The following is a 17556-nucleotide window of genomic DNA, read 5'->3' as shown; positions in this document are numbered from 1 at the left end:
GTGACCCGAGTCTGGTTTAGTGGGTCTCCAGGTAACTGCTACGTACATGTTTTGAGATGATTTCTTAATGTTTCCTTAGCCTGGAGAAAGTATTTTAGTCTTCTTTCAAAGTATAAAATGGGCTCAGGAAGAACTAGAATATATTTTATTACATAAAACATCATATGCATACATATATTATCTCCAGTTTTCTATTCAGATTTTTAATTTCCCTATACCTGTCTTTCCACTCGCTATATATTAAATCTATTATGGCAAATTGGTATACCATGAAAGCAGGGCATCAGAATAAAAACACAGCCCCTTTTCCTACAACATAGGAGGGGATAATAGAAGCACCAATATCATTACTGAAGTGTGATGCAGTATGTAACAGGAGGAGGGTGCCATGGAGAGAGTAGAAATTAAATCGTGGAATGTGAGCAGTAATGAATAGATGAGATTTTGACAGATGGGAACAAGATTCCAGGCAGAAGGAACAGTAAGAGCAAAAATATGGAGGTTAAAAAATAAGCAGCATATGCAACGTGATTATCCACTTGGATAAAGTGTAGTGAATGGAAGATATGTTTGCAAAGATAGATTTAGATTACATCGAAAGCTTAAAATAAAGAATAAAGGGTCAGGACTCATTAAGTGTAGCAGTTCTCAAAGGCAAACCAAGGGTGCTCCCTCATAAACAGCAGCTTTCTACCTTCTTTCCATTAGCCAACACCTTCAGCCCGCTCAGATTTTCCTGTACTTATTTTGAGAGAACTTAATTTTTCCTTTGTCTCAGAAGTAGAGTACCCACTAGAAATTCACATCTTCGAGTGTCAATGTGTACTAGTAAGTACTAGGCATTTAGTTTGTACTAGGTAGCCAGCCATTAGAAAGGAGATAGGTATGGTAAAGTTATGGTTCTACTATGAGCTCACTATTCTATACTGATTCTGAAAAAGTTTTTACTGTGAGTTGTTTACCAAGGCAATACTTAGTACAATTAAGGTATTTCTAAAGAGCTTTTGCTCTAAATATTTCCTTTTATTGATTTAATTGAAATACTAAACAGACCTGAGGGAAACATACAGTCTAGCACATCCTTTTTTACACCCTCAACTGCATCTGAAATTACTTCTCCCAACAGTGTCTCTATTCAAAGCACGAAAATCAGGTCCATAAAGAAAAAAGGCATAGAGAGGCGGGAAAAAAGGCCAAATATGAGTAGAAAAAATAAAGACAAACATGTAACTGATTGGTATTAAGTAACTGCTAGTCTAAGTATGAAAAAGGAAGTTTCTTTCACAAAAGGTTACATTTCTTAAGTAAATCCTTTGAAGAGACACTCTGAGGAAAGGAAAAGTTAGTATAACCTACCATAGTAAATTAAAGATTGCCTCAAATCATTTTTAAAATTGGTGTTTACATATCAAGTAAGCAGTTTGATAAACCCAACTTTTTCCATATTAGATATATTTCTACCTCATCTAAAAGCATACCATGCTCAACATGTCAATTTAGCCTGAATGGTATAGAAAAGGCTAAAAATTTGAGTGCCCATAGGGTACTTCACAGCGTTTTAAATTTATACTACTTCATATTTTAATGGTTTAATCTTCCAATACTTAAGCCATTATATCTTCAACACTAACAGTTAAAATGATATGGGTAAATTAAATCCTAAAGAGGTCCCACCTGCTTAGTATATTGAATGGACATAGATAAAATACCTACTCAATGATTCTTGTGTATATTAGAAAAAAGGTTAGTGCAATGTTCTCAAAAGAAAAAAGAAAAAAAAAACTAAACAGCTTGAGTTCTACTTTGAAAACAAACATAGCAGATACCTCAGTGGCCTCCAAGTATGTCTGACAAACTGGATAAAACATATCTTCAGCTGTTTTGGACTTGAAATGGACAAAGTGAAACCACAAAGTGACCAAGACAAAAATCCTAATACTTTTAAGCCCTCTTGATATTCCGAGACTGCCAAAGGAGATTCCAGTCTCATTGTTTAGATCAGCATCACAGTAGACTTGTTGATTAAAAATCACCCTATCTAGAATTGATGCAAATTACTGCAATAACTTGTAGTGCATTTAGGGTGAAGAGTGGTTGGTGCATGATTAGAATACTCAGTGACTGTTAACTTCGCAAGTGTTCAAACATACCACAGTGCTTCCAAATCACAGATCACTTGGTCCTCTCTCCTAGGATGGGCCATCTACGGAGACCTCATTCTCAAACTTGACTGGCCTAGGGAAACTCTAGGAGACTGAATTACCTTGCAGCCACACTTGAAAACTGGCGATGAACAGGACAACAGAGAGATACCAATTCATTGCTAAGGCAACATTAATGACAAAGTTGTATTTAATTTAAAACATTCCAAAATAAGTTTAAGATTACAAAATAAATGCAGTCACTGGGGGAAGGAGTTATTTTATTTGTACACTCTATCTCAAATTTAGCAACTTTTCATTTTGACTCAGGATTCACTAACTTAAGATGGACTAGTTTCTGCCAACAGGACAAGAGTGTGAAATCTCAGAGTCCTGCCCAACCTTGCCAAAGCAAATGACTTCTGCATTAATTGGAAGTCATCCCCAAAGGACTTGCCCTTCATGTTTTCCCCATTTTGCCCGCTTAGATATTTGCATAAAAGATGTACCCTTTGTCTTAAAAGTTCCCTGGTTTGATGTTTACGCAGAAGAGTAAATCCTAGATTATTATTCTGCAAATGATTTTACATTTCCTTTATTCCAAAAATGTAGCTACCAACTTAAATGTATCATGACACACAAGGCGTAAAAGTTAGATACAAACATCTAAGAGCTAGGGCATGTTTCCTGAAACACTTTGGTTCATTAGTACATTATTTAAGAAGTTACCTTAACCCCAAAGAATCTAAGAAGGGCACCGTGTAATTCTTCAGGTCACAATGCCAACATGACTGTGGAGTCTGTTACAGGTAAGGCAACCATAAGTTACAATTCTACTTGCTTAGCTGGGCAGTGTGAATTAGCTAAGCAACATAGTGCTATGATGGAAGAGGTTCAAGATAATTCATGCTTTCGTGCCAGACCAGAAGTCACAAGCCCACATAGAAGCGACTCTGACAGCTAGCCAAAGTAGAAGAGATTTCTAAAAAGTATCCTGGGACATTTTAATTAATTGGACTGGAAAATTAGGTCAGAATTACAAAGTTCCTTATCCTTGTGAAGAATAAAATGTGACAGTATGTTTTATATGGAAATTTCTTTGTATATATGTATAAACTTGGTATGGCCTTAATGCTGCAGTTAAGGATTTGTCTGGCTACCACCTTAAGCAGCGTGTTAAGCAATCGCTTCCTTAATGTAACATTTTTACTTCTTACTGGACACTCAACCTTGAACAACTAATTCCCTTTGCCCCTTATTCTTCCCTCTTTTTTTTTTTTTTTTTTTTTTGCATGAAGTCATAAAAGTTATGGCAGTTTTTTTTGGCTTGTAAAAAAAAAATCTATTTCTGCAGTTTGAAGATGGAATGTAAAATTTCTGTGAAACATGTATATAAAAGTATATTTATTGAACCATCCATATACACATATCCATGCTGATTCCAACGGAAAAAAATTAAAGTTTTCTGAAATTTTCTGTGGTTAACTCATAATTATTACTATTTAACCAATTTCATATGCAAGAACTTCCAATTACCCCAGAGAGAAACCTAGGAATAACCTGGAAAATATCTCACTTTAGACAAGGCTTTATGTCGAGAAATGAAAATTCATTTGTTCATTCAGGAAGTATTTATTGGTAGGTACTAGGCAAGATACAAAGATGACTCAGACACAGATCCTGCCCATAAGGAGCTTACAGTCTATTAGTGAAGAGAGAACACATACATGGGATACATGGTCAGAGCTATGTTTCAGTAAGATGAATCTAACATTATGTATAAAGTAGGCTGGAGTAAGAAGAGGTTAAGTGAAGCTGAGAGGCTACTGAAATTACATGGGTGAGGAAGAAAGACATGTAAGACTTGAGGTAGAACCGACAGGACTTAGCTGAAGACTGGATATGGGGAATAACAAAAGTGGAAGCAGATGACTCAGACTTTAGCATGGATGATTTCATGAACTGAAAAAAGGAACAAGTTTTTGCAAAGAAATGAAAATTTCATACAAAATTCTTCTGCATAGAAACAAACTGCCTGGGATATACTAGGCACAATCAGGAAGAAATGACTAGTTACCCAGACCAATAATGAAAGCACCTCAAAATGGCCAGTGACTTCCTCCCCCTTCTATATCCATCCCCCAAAATTTACCAACAATTTCCTCCACTGCATAGTGCCTAATATTGATTAAATTCAAGGTCTATCTCCAAACATGCCTCCCTTGGGAATGAAAACAAATACATTAAGCTATTCAACTCAGTAAATTATCATCTAAAGACTCTAGTTATGAGTCACTATACCTTCTGGTGGAATACAGAGATTAACTCCCTAGTCCTTGTCTTCTAGGAGCTTACAGTCTAGTAAAGTAGTAAAACAGTAATGTAATTCTAATTCTAGATTGAAGGGGTCAAGTTATGAACTATGAGAAACACAAAATGCTCTAGGAACAGTGGTCAAAACAGGACCTCAAACAAGAGAAACAATGTGGAAAACAGATGAGAATGAATTTGTTCCTCACTTCAAATTCTGGGCAGATCAGACCCAAAAAGGGACTATCAGATCAGACCCAAAAAAACTCCCCATTCCTGTTGCAAATTTTTTCTTAGGAAAAAACATAGCTCTTGTACTGATCTTTTAAAAAATTACTTACATGGCAAGAGATCTGGGGGGGGGGGGGGCGCGGGGGCGGGCAGTGTAGATCTCAGTGGACCTTCAGGGAAGAGAGAAGGCACTTGAAGCCAAGGAATCACAATGCCTGGCTTATTGGGAGGACCCTAAGTGTTTTAGCAAGGCTGGAGCATCACTTTCATGAAGAATGGGAGAAATAACTGAAAAGTAATATTAAGACCTTGATATAAACATGGCATTGCCAGGCACTAAACAGGGTACATGCCTAAGACCAAATCGCTGCCCCCTAGGAGCTTACAGTTACAACAATACAAGGTGGAAAAAGCACCACAATGTACAGAATGCAAAATGCTGAAGTATTTAGGAGAAATTACAGCTGAGTTTCAGCTATTAACACATTAGGATACCCAATAGCTTTCTGATAGCTAGTAGTAAACCCATCCCTGAGGGGAGCACAAGTTAATGTCCTTAGACAACAAGCCCTGGTAGAGCTGGGCCATTATGACAATTCTAAAAAAATAGAGAAAACAGGGGTATGAAAACTGCAGAAGCAACCGGGTGAACATATAAAAAGTGATACCTTCCCTTTTTCTTCTGACAAACTTTTAACAGTGCTGGCCTTCCTACAGTGAACCTAAACTGACGATCGTATTACTTCTAAAAACAGATCTGGGACTCTACTACTAAATTCTCTGATCACCTGTAAAATGAAGGGGTTATAGTCACTTCTAGTCCTTTCTAGCACTAACATTCTATGATTCAAAGAATTCTGAGAGTTTCTCTGTTCCTTGTGGTAAAAATCAAAATAGAAGAAAAAAATACTCTGATGCTTCTCACTGAAAAGTATATTTCCTATATAAATCACAAATGATTCCTATGCTAGCAGCTGAATTTTATTTCCACCCTATCTTTCAAAATCCAGAAAATTTTTTAAACCACATGCCCTACAAGCTACATTGGCATGCACCAAATAATTTTTTAAAAAGTTTTCTCCTCTCCTACTTCCTGATACCAGCTTCTTGGTATAATGTCATTTAAAGGGCCAAATCAGTGTACATTCAATCTTCATAACAAAATTTTAAAATTTAGGGGAACAACTGACATCAAAGCATGAAGACAATGAGTAACCAAAATGTTTTTGTTTGGTTTTGTAATTTTTTGTTTTTTAGAGACAGGGCCTCATCCTGTCACCCAGGTTAAGAGTGCAGTGGTGCAATCATAGCTCACTGCAGCCTCCAACTCCTGGGCTCAGGAATTCCTCCTGCCTCAGCCTCCTGAAAGGCAACATTACAGGAATGTGCCACCATGTCTGGCTTATTTTTCAATTATCAGTAGAGATTGGGTCTTGCTATGTTACCCAGGCTGGTCTCAAATTAATGGTCTCAAGCAATCCTCTGGCCTCAGCCTCCCAAAGCACTGGGATTACAGGCATGAGCCATCACATCCAACCCCAAAGTGATTTTAACTTCAGCAATAGTCAAAACTGTTTCTATACAGGTTAAACAGGATTTAATCTTCCCTTTAATTATTACCAAAAATATAGGCAACCTTCCCCATAAGTGGGCTCCTGAAAATAAATACTTGGTTCAGTAAATCAACAGTTAATTTCTGGTAATCCAGAAAAAAATCCTTAATTTACTTAAAAAAAAAAAATCCTAAAACACACTGTATGCAGTTACCTTAATAAATCTGGGACACAGGCCACATTTCAAAATACTAAACACATATGAATTTCTGTAATTGGTCAAGTCACATGATTTATTAAAGAAATAGTTGCAGATTCCCTGTATTATTTTCCTCTTACTTCCAGGGAATTAAAATAAGCTACTAGGTTCAAACAGAACTGTGGAGAGAAGAATCCACTGTTTTCAAACAAGTCACATAAACAGAAACTAAAAACCTGATTCCAAGCCAACACATATGCACAATCAAAAACCAAAACTGGTTAAGGGTTTTAGGTATTCTCTACATCATCTTTTTATTCATTTAGGCCTTGATTTGAGACTGTCACATCAAAGCGTGAACATAGCAGTTTAATTTCAGTGTTGTCCTGATGTGACATCTAATAAGAATGTAAATATAAACAAGTTTTATCTCACATGTGTCACCATCTCTCCTTTACTATAATCTGTTAAGAGCTGGCAGGCCCACCTATGGTCCCCAGAACCTCAACATTAAACAAATATAAATCCCAAAAGCCATTACTACCTTAGAACCAGAAATCCTTAGTTATCATCTAGTGCCACATGGCCAAATTGATCAGCAACTTTTAATTCAACCCCTCATCCCACCTAAGACATTGCTAAGGTTTTTTTTTGGTACATTAGGCAGTAAGCTAAAACCTGATATTCAAATAAACGTTGGTGTTATTTCTTTTGCAAAGTTAAAAACTGCTGAACTAAAAAGGTCAACGATTATCTCATCTGTATGCAGTACTGCAGAGATTCTCTGAAGTAGCACAAAAAGAAAACTGTAATATAAAAGACATCTTTAGAAGTAGATTTGGCAAATGCAACCATTTAAAAGAAATGTCACTCAGCATAAACAGGGGTCTACAAATCTAAGCTCCATAGAAATGTTACCTGTAAGTTCTACAATGGCTTTCTATAAAGTGCAACATTTTCCATTAAATCATTAACTTCTAACAAGGGTTTTTCAATAGAGGGATGAAGAAAATTATCAGGTCACAGTTTATAAGCACAAACACAAATTCTGTAAACTCACCTGGATTATGCTATAATAAAAATATTGTAATCCACATCCAGATTTCAAGTTTGCACTAAATTATCAAACCAGATGAGAAAAAAACTTAAGAACAAACCACCATTATTGCATTACCATATAGAATCTGCAAATCAAAAAAAGATTGGCAAAATCCATGTTTAATTATCTTGTCTCCCCTAAAGAAAATTAAGAACTGTAATGTTAACTTTATTCTGAATGTATTCCTAACTCCAGTCTCCCTACAGTAGGAAGTTCATTACGGTCTATGTTACTGAAATGTAACTGGGGGGTCATTATGGTTCTAGAGAAAAAGTATTTGTTTGGGAGTCAAATATGCTCCTTGCTACATGGATGACTTGAAAGCCTGTTATTTTCACTGCTCCCAGTTTGTTCATCTATTATGCTAAGGATAACATCACCTAATCCACAGCACAAATGTGAAAATTAACTTTTCTAACCTAAAACTAAAGTGCAATTCAACTAACACTGTGGTAGTGACATACTCACCCAGTCAAATTATTATTTTTGGATTACCCATCTCACTGGTCCCTAGCAACATCTGACAAAATTAAGAACACTGGAATACACAAAGTAAAGCCCAACCTCGCCACTAAAACAAAAATATTTTAAGACCCAAGATCTCTCATTATACATCAACAGGTCTTAAAAAACTAAGACTCACTGAACCAAACAAATTTTACCTAGCTAAAATACTCATGAGACCAGGTGCAATGCTGTACACCTATAGTTCCAGCTATCTGGAAGGCAGGAGGGCTGATGAGGCCAGGAGCTTGAGACCAGCCAGACAAAATAGCAAGACCTTGCCTCTATAAAAATAAAAATACTCATGGGTCAAGAGTTCTAAGCTCAGTAACTCTTAAGCTCAATGTATCTATACACTGGGCCATTCCTACAGATGAAAAATTTCATTTTAAAATCTGAAAATGTTGAATGTGATGAGCTCCTACTGCTTCCACCTATAGGAAATGTTGCCGTAACTTATATTCATTTTCCAGCAGTGGAAACGTACACATCTCTAGCTCTCATGTTTACTCTACATGCAATCATGTACTTAATTGTACAAGGATTCTCCATAGTGCTGACCATAATGCTAATCCTATTTCTTAGGTCCAATACTATCATTCAAAACCTCACAATCATCCCAACTCTGATGACTGAAATCACTGGGGAAGGCTTTTATTTTCTGAGACTGTGCAGTAATTCCCTGCCGCAAGTTACAAGCAGCATCAGCATGTATTGCTACCACCTCTCTACATTTATACACACGTACACAACACACATACACTTGGTACAAATAATGGAAAGTGAAATTACTAATTAGAGTAGATGTTACTGTAATTCTTGAAATAGATTTCTATTTCCTAATTAGTTTGTTATTTATTTGAGGCTGAATTTCAAAAGGATGAGTCTTCATTCATGTTTTCCTAATCCCACAGCTCCACCCACCCATAGGAAGAGCAACTATCCATGTTCTCAATGGGGTTGCTTCATTTTTACACAACATTTGGTATCCTTAGACCCCACCCAATAAATGCCAGATGCATGTCTCTCCAACAACCCTTCCAAATCTCACACATTTCCAAATGTTCTCTAGGATGTGATAACACAGCTGCATCTAGTTAATGCCCTGTTTTGAAATGTATAATTTAGTATTCACTTGTGAAGAATAATTTCTAGGTTATCCATAATTTATGACCTTAAAGTTACCACAACATAATTTTTTTTCCCAAAGTAACTCAGACTAAACTTTTCTTTCCACCCACCACACGCTTAATATAAGCTACAAAAGTACAAGTTGTATTTCTTCCTGTTATCACTGATCTGGGTCAAAGTGGTTACCAAAGTTACTTAAACTAACCCTCCAAAAAAGCCATGTGATTCAGTTACGTTTATGTAAAGGAGATGCTGCCAATTTTCAAATATTTGAGGAAGCGGAACCAAACTAGTAACATCAACTTCACTGTAGTCTTAACTGACCCCTTCACGGCAAACCTAGAGCTTCTCAGTAATGCAAATATTCCTACACTATCCTCAAATGACAGTCCTCAAGATGAATACTGTTAAGAAAATAAATAAGTGAATTTGACAACCTGGTTGCCCTTCAATTAGTAATGACAAGTAATCACACAAAGGCTTGCTTCACACTTGTAAACAAAATCTTCACCCATCTCACACACGGCACTCAACAAATAACACATATGTGAAACGAGTATTAGTCTATATTGCCAGATTAAATTTTCTTCCAGAAATATTTTAATAAAAATTGGCCATTTCCAAGAAACACCCACTGCATGCCCATCAATAAAAGAGAACCATAACAAAATAGAAAATTTACACGAGCACATCAGCAAAGTCCAATATTAAAGTCACATTCCTTCTTATGGGCTATGATTAGGAATCTGATTAGATACCAGAATAAAACTTAATACAAATGCTGAACTATTTAGGCCAAAGAACCTCTATAGAAGCATCTGTCTTCAAAGGCATTCCAGTTTGAGACTTAATTTTAGAATAAGGCATAACAAATATGTTAACAGAAGACATATAAGGTGATGAAAGCGGGATTCTACAATTCCCCACGTACTCTGAACCTAATAATAAAACAAATCTAGATTTTTTTTAAAATTATTTTTCTTTAAACAACTGCCAAGACTGAAATCAAAGATAAATAGAAGGCACAACAGTTTTGCTCTGGTTGTTATTCTGGGTTTGGGGAATTTTTTTGTTTTTTGTTTTTTTTTACAAATACAAATTAAACATGAAAAAACTCTATTTCAAAAAAACTAAGTTCAAGAAAAGCCTATCAGCTGCATTCTAGACATTTAAAACCTATATATCACAATTTAAATTTCAGTGGTAAAAACAGTAGCTTTTAGAATTGTTTTGTGATCCTATATCAAAAGAAAAATTCTCTTCCTTTTATTCAGCTTTTAGCTACACCAGTGAGAATCAAAACTGTCAAATTTTCCAATGGCAGTACCTCCACACCAGAAGGAAGTCATGACTCTCAAAGAAGAAACAATTTGGGTTTTTCCTGCCTTCAAAATGTTATCAAATCCTGTTTGTCTCACAGGCTTTTGAAACACATAGAAAATAAGAAATATTCCAATGAATGAAACATACCAAATGTCAGTAATACACAAGACACATTCCTTTGGGGAAACGGCTGTTAAAAAAAAAATGTCCGGTCTGTATATGCAAAGTAAGCAAGGAAATTCAGTCCTTTTCTTTTTTTCTTCTTTAAAAATGTGTTACTCCTAAAATATCATTCCACAAAATTGGAAGTGAAAGACTAAAGGTCAGGAAAGGGAAGAGAGGGAGAGGGAGCACACACCATTAACACACAAAAAAAGTAAAATTATACAAACTTAAGCAGTTTATAACAGACTGGGGTCATACTCCAAAGATACCAAAGGCTGGTCGAAGAAATTCACTATTCTGTTGGAACTAGGGTTCATATGGCTCCGTGAAGATCCATGAAGATTCACTGCCGTGGAGCAAGCCCCCTTCCCACTCCAAATCCTGGTTTCTGCACCATGCCTCCACGGGGAGGGCCTCTCATTCCGCCACCCAGCCCACCTCGAGGGCCTCCAGGTCCCCGAAGGCGATTATCTCGTCGGTCCCCTTCCCTGGCAGCTCGAGTCTTCTTCTCTTCCACATTCAGACGAACCTCACCTCTGAACATGATGGGCTGTAAGAATCAAGGTGACCAGACTTAGAGTACTGATAAGCTGGCTATGACAATAGAGGATTAAAAAAGCTATTAAAAAAAAAAAAAAAAAAAACAGCAGAGATCAGGGGCGGTGGCTCACACCTGTAAATCCCAGTATTTGGGAAGGCCAAGGTGGGAGGATCACAAGGTCAGGAGTTTGAGACCAGCCTGACCAACATGATGAAACCCCATATCTACTAAAAAAGTACAAAAATTAGCCAGGCATGGTGGCACATGTCTGTACTCCCAGCTACCCAGGAGGCTAAGGCAGGAGAATTGCTTGAACCCAGGAAGCGGAGGTTGCAGTGAGCTGAGATCGCACCACTGCACTCCAGCCTGGGCAACAGAGCGAGACTCCGTCTCCCAAAAAAAAAAAAAAAAAAAAAAAAAAAGAACCAGCAGATTATACATCAACTGAGTTCTCACAGTTCAGTTTTCTGCTTGTTTTTTTTAATGAGATGGAGTTTCGCCTGTCACCCAGGCTGGAGTGAGCAAGATCTCCACTCACCGCAACTTCCACCTCCTGGGTTCAAACACTTCTCCCTGCCCCAGCCTCCCAAATACTTATTTTCTCATAGAATTCTGTAAATTGAATAAAGAATTGGCACCTTCTCCACAGATTTGGAGGCCTAGAATAAAACCGCATAATCACCAATATGAAAAGATGGCACTGCACATATTTATGCAAAGTACATATACATTTCAAATAAAACCTTCATTGATTTAACAAACTTTAACTTGCTGTTCACCTTCTAAGAATTTTGGATAGTCTTGGTCTTCTTCTCCTCCTAACAGAGCCAATGTAGTTAACAGGCTACCAAACATTCAATAAATTCAATTCATGCTCTTTACCAGCAATATAATTTTCTAATTTCTTAAAATGAGTATCTAACAGTATTTACTATATGTCAGTGAAGTGTTCTATTCAAATTTATTAGCTCGGTTAACCTTTACAACAACCCTCTGATGCTTGATACCTACTTTACGAACTAGCAAACTAAGGGCTAGGGAGGTTAAAGAATTTTTCCCATGGGTCACAACAATGATGAGTGATGGAAGAAGAACGTAAACCAAGGCCTCCAGATTGGGAAAAAGAAGCTTTGAACTACAAAGCTACACTACAGCATGTCATATACCAGAGCAATCAGTCTTACATAAGCTATTTCTATTCACACAAAAAATTACTGAAGGGAGCATAGTACACTTCTATAAATACCATGAAATGAAGCGTGGCTACAAGATCTAATACATGCGGAATGACGGATTTATCTACAAAGCCTACTGGACATTTCTGGGTTCTTCACTGGCTTTGGTGAGATAAACCACTGTTCTCTCATTTCTCAAACAGTATTTTGCAGGAGATGCTTCACAAAAATATGTGGTCAAATAATTTGAAAGATAACATACATTTGCATATTAAGGCTGACATAATGTTATGAATGTAACATTAAACTTTGCAATATGGCCAGGCGTGGTTGCTCATCCCTGTAATACCAGCACTCTGGGAGGCCAAGGCGGACAGATCACCTGAAGTCAGGAGTTCAAGGCCAGCTTGACTAACATGGCAAAACTCCATCTCTACTAAAAACACAAAAAATCAACCAGGCGTGGTGGTGGACGCCTATAATCCCTGCTACTCAGGAGGCTGAGGCTGGAGAACTGCTCGAACCTGGGAGGTGGAGGTTGCAGTGCGCCGAGATCATGCCATTGCACTCTAGCATGGGAGACAAGGCAAGACTGTCTTAAAAAAAAAAAAAAAAAAAAAATAGCAGTATGCCCATTAACATTCTGGAGAATATCACTGATCTGCAATGTTTCTATTATATGGCTTAAAGTACATAGTTTTAATCCACAGGGAAGAAAGCAGATTAGTGGCTGCCAGGGCTTGGGGAGACAAGTACAAGGAATGACTGCTTAGTGAGTAGAGAGCTTATGGCTTTTGGTAAAAATCTTTTGGAATTAGAGGCAATGGTTGCAAAGCAATGTGTTCTAAATGCAATTAAGTTGTACATTTTTAAATGGTCAATTTTGTCATGTAAATTTCACCTCAATAAAAAAAGTACAGCTTAATAAATTAGTATCATTTATACCCTTGTTCTTTTCTACTACTACAAGAAGTAGTTCTTTGCAGGGGAAGGGAAGCTTTCTTTGGGGCTCCCACCATTAAGATTCCCATTCCACAAATTCGTCTATTATTAGAATGTACACAGTAAGAGTACTGTTAATAAGGGTGGTTCCAAGTAGGGTGACTACATAATTTATCTTCCAACCCCAATTTATTAACTTAAAGGAGAAGCTCTTAATAGTTATTCTCTAAAAACAGCAGTATACAAAAACTGCCTTGGGCAAACTGGTTCTTATCTTAGTTAAAAGTAGCTTGCTATTTCATCTCTTAAACATCTCCTGTAACACCAAGGAAAGACAGTTACATAAATCTCAGTGCACTGATAAGTATTCATTTTCTCATTCTCATAATTCACATTATCAAAAACTAAGTTATTTAGACAGAAGTTTTGTTTTGCTAAAGCCCCAGGCAGGTCTTTTAATAATGGCTGAAAATAACAAAATAAATTACCCGAACATGTTGGAATAAACTGCACTTTACATATAGATCCAGTTATAAAGATAAATATATTCTAAAGAACCAAAACCCTTTAAAAGAAAAACAAAAAAAAATCAAGATGAATTGCTGCTTACCCTGTTGCTAAGGACCTTCTGAACAGGCTCAGAATCATCAAACACAACAAAACCAAAATTGGGTAATTTTCCACCACTGTTAATGCGCAACTCCACCACGTTCCCATAATCTGCAAGTGAAACAGATTCTCAGATAACTACTCACACCATTCCCTTTTAAATATTACATGTACACAGTCGCCACTAGATGCATGACTACTGAGAACTTGAAACATAAATACAGCTAGTCTGAATTAAGATGTGCCTCTCATGTATAAAATTATAGGAAGTACATTTGGATTTCAAAGACTTATTAAAAAGTGTAAAATACCTCTCATAATATTCCTACATGTTGAAATTACAATGCTTTAGAGTTAAATGTATTAAAATTATCCAGTTTCTTTTTATCGTTTTGTTTTTTTAACCATGACTACTAAAAAATTTATAATTACATATAAGGCTCATTTTCTATTTCCACTGTACAGTGCTAGATAGAGCGACACTAGATGAATGTAATATTCAAACCTAAATAACTTACTTTGAAAGAAATCTTTAAGCTCTGATTTGTCCACTTCATGAGGCAGGTTGCCAATGAAGAGTTGGTGACTGTCGGGGTGTCTCACCATTCTTCGGGGTTCAATGTCACCTTGCTCACCAGCATCACGGACTTAAAAGGAAACAAAAACATCAACGAAAGCCAAGAGAAAGAAGACACCTTTCAGTGACTGCTCACATTCAATAGTTTTCCCTCTACCCTAAAAACAGGTAATTCCATCAACCCTGAAAATTTTTAAAGTATATAAATATCAACTGCCCTCCCAAAATAAGCTCTCACCTCAAAATACCCCAAACTAAAGAAATTGCCCTTCTGAGCTCTTACTTGGTCTGGGTCCCCTTTGGGGAGGAATATTTATTCGTTGTTCTCGCACTCTTTGATCCCTTTGAGGTCTCTGTGGTGGAATCTGAGATTCAGGCTTAGACTCTGGACGGGGCTGGAAAATTTTTAAGTTAACTTTTGTGTTAAAACAAAACAGGCTTATTCTTTTTCTTAATTAACTGTCTTAGTTAACAAGGTTTAAACTAGAAAATGGACAATTCTCTCACAAGAAAAATCATTTAAAACCATCTTATACCCTTCTCTTCTGCCCTATACATTAATGTTTTTGTGTGTGTGTGAGCCAAAGTCTCACTCTGTTGCCCATGAGACAGTGCAGTGGCTCAAGCAATCTCTTGGGCTCAAGCAATCCTCCTACCTCAGCTTCCCAAGTACCTAGGACTACAGATGCACGCCACATGGCCCAGCTGACTTTTTTTAGAGACAGAATCTCACTATGTTGCCCAGACTGGGTTCAAACTCCTAGGCTCAAGTGATCAGCCCAACTCAGCTTCCTAAAGTACTGGGATTACAGGCATGAGCCACATTGCACCTGGCCAGTTTCCACATTCTCTAAGCCTCTGTTGAATCATATTATGAAAATGTAAGTAAATTTGCCTAATGTACAAGTTTTATGAGAACCTTACCTGTGAAGCTGGTACTTTAACAACATGAGGTGGTATCCCAGTAACTGGAACAGCTCCACTGGGTGGAAGGTTTTTACTGGTCACAGAAGCCCAAGAAAATGTCTAAGGGAAAAATTACCAGCACTACATAATTATACCATGTAACAAAACAATATAAAAGCTACTAACTCTTGATTTCCTGTACATAACAAATGGTATCACATTCTCATAAGCAGAATGGAGTTTATATACATATTAAGATTCCTCTCTTTCAACTATTCAAAATTTAGTAGTGAAATTCCTTGGGACTGATGATCAAGTACCAGGCAAATCTGAGAGGCTTAGGGTCAAGAAACTATTTACTTTTTTTTTGAGACAGGATCTTGCTCTGTTGCCCAGGCTGGAATGCAGTGACATGTACACAGCTCACCATAGCCTCCATCTCCTGGGCTAAAGTGATCCTCCCACCTGTTTCCCAAGCAGCTGAAACTACAGGCATGTACCAGCTATTTCTTCTTTTTAGTAGAGATGAACTCTCACTATATTAACCAGGCTGATCTTGAACTCCTGAACTCAAGCAATCCTCCTGCCTCAGCCTCCCAAAGTGCTGGGATTACATGTGTGAGCCACAACGCCTGGCCAATGGAAAACTTTGTCAATTTGTCAATCAAATAAAATTCCCTCTCCTCCAAAATCAGCTCAGCTCTTCCTACTATGATTCAATCCAATCCATGGTACAAACACTGACTCAATTATATTAACTGCAGAACCATCACAAACACCTTTCTAACACAATTAAAAATCTTCAGAACCTGTTATTCTACCTAATTATCTCTTTTCCATTTCCAATGCCACAACACAAATTTATAATAGCCACCTAAGTGGTCATCTAGTCCAGCCAACCTACTTTTCCACTTACTTTTTATTGTTTTGTTTTTGTGACAAGGTCTCACTCAGGCTAAAGTGCCGTGGCATAATCACAGCTCACTGCAGCCTTGACTTCCCAGGCTAAGAGATCTTCCTACCTCAGCCCCTCAAGTAGCTGGAACCACACATAGGCACCACCATGCCCAGCTAATGTTTTCTACTTGTAAGCTAATGTCATTTCCACATTGCTTTTCCTACTCACTTATTAGCTGCCAGAGAGCAAGAACCCTATCTGTTTTACAAATAAAATACCTATACCTTGAACAATGCCTAACACACAGCAGAAATTTGAATTGTTGAACAAACAAATGATATAAGCCTGAGCCTATAAATACAGCACTAAAAATTATATTATTTCCCAGAGCATCAAATGTAAAGGTTTCTTGAGTTTTAACATATCACCCTGATGAGATTCAGGAGGACAAACTGAAAACTTCTGAAATCAGCTATGCCAATTAGAAAAGAAGTTTTACTTCGGCAGTTCGTTTCTACTTCTACTATAAAGTTATCCTCAATAAAATTTCATAGGAAAAGTATATTCTACCATGTTATTTTTCTAAAAAAGATGTTATGGCACTTGTTTTAACAAGCATGTAATAATTATTGGCATAAAAGATTAAAATATTAAAAAGATGAGGGATCACTGATGTGGTTATACAGTGGCACTTATAATTTCTGGTCTAACAGGCATTCAAGTTAGCTGTGGGGAAGGAGTAGTTTCTTTTGATGAAATAAAGTTAATACACATCTTACTTCTCTTTTATCAAAGGCATGGCTCAATATCTAAGAAATTTCCCTGAAATGAACCACCAATATGGAAATATATCTACAAAAGTCAACCAAACAGTAATACAGAAGAACAGGGGTTTTTTTGTTTTGTTTTTTTTTTATAACTAGAAACAGAATAAAAATGAAGATATGTTTCATACCCTCAAGTCTTCCTGTACTGTCTGAGCTATGTCTGCAGGTGCTGGAGAAGAACTCTTCTGAGCATCCTCAGGAGCAGTTTCTTCCAATACGGGCTCAGGCTTTTCCTCTTGGATTTCAGATACAGGTTCTTGTTCTGGTTCTGGTTCAGGGTCAGGCTCTGGTTCAGCAACAGGCTCCTCTAAATGTTCTTCCATGTCATTACTTTAAGAGAAAAAAATTGAGAAATATCATTCTGCCACCTGCCACCATTTATTTTGCAAAAAACTTCCCATCATTTATTAACCAGAAACCAGAAC

At 37.0% G+C, this 17556-nt stretch overlaps 1 protein-coding gene across 2 annotated transcripts in view; it reads right to left on the bottom strand.

Annotated features, from left to right (window-relative positions):
- Positions 1–3530: 3530 nt before the first annotated feature.
- The window catches only part of G3BP1 (G3BP stress granule assembly factor 1), a 37426-nt gene continuing 23400 nt past the window's right edge, over positions 3531–17556 (bottom strand). For both annotated transcript variants that reach the window (XM_064366539.1, XM_012449663.3), the window contains 6 exons: positions 17260–17461; positions 15425–15526; positions 14784–14895; positions 14442–14570; positions 13925–14034; positions 3531–11206 (listed from right to left, as the gene is read on the bottom strand). In XM_064366539.1, the coding sequence (XP_064222609.1) occupies positions 11000–11206; positions 13925–14034; positions 14442–14570; positions 14784–14895; positions 15425–15526; positions 17260–17461 (862 nt within the window). In that variant the 3' untranslated portion in view covers positions 3531–10999. The remainder of the gene's footprint in view (positions 11207–13924; positions 14035–14441; positions 14571–14783; positions 14896–15424; positions 15527–17259; positions 17462–17556) is intronic.

The sequence above is a fragment of the Aotus nancymaae genome, unplaced genomic scaffold (genome assembly GCF_030222135.1).
Source record: "Aotus nancymaae isolate 86718 unplaced genomic scaffold, 86718_ANA_hifiasm-v0.15.2.pri h1tg000064l_1, whole genome shotgun sequence".
Classification (NCBI taxonomy): Eukaryota; Metazoa; Chordata; class Mammalia; order Primates; family Aotidae; genus Aotus; species Aotus nancymaae.
The sequence above is the reverse complement of the archived record's forward strand: the minus strand, read 5'-3'. Positions and strand labels throughout refer to the sequence as shown.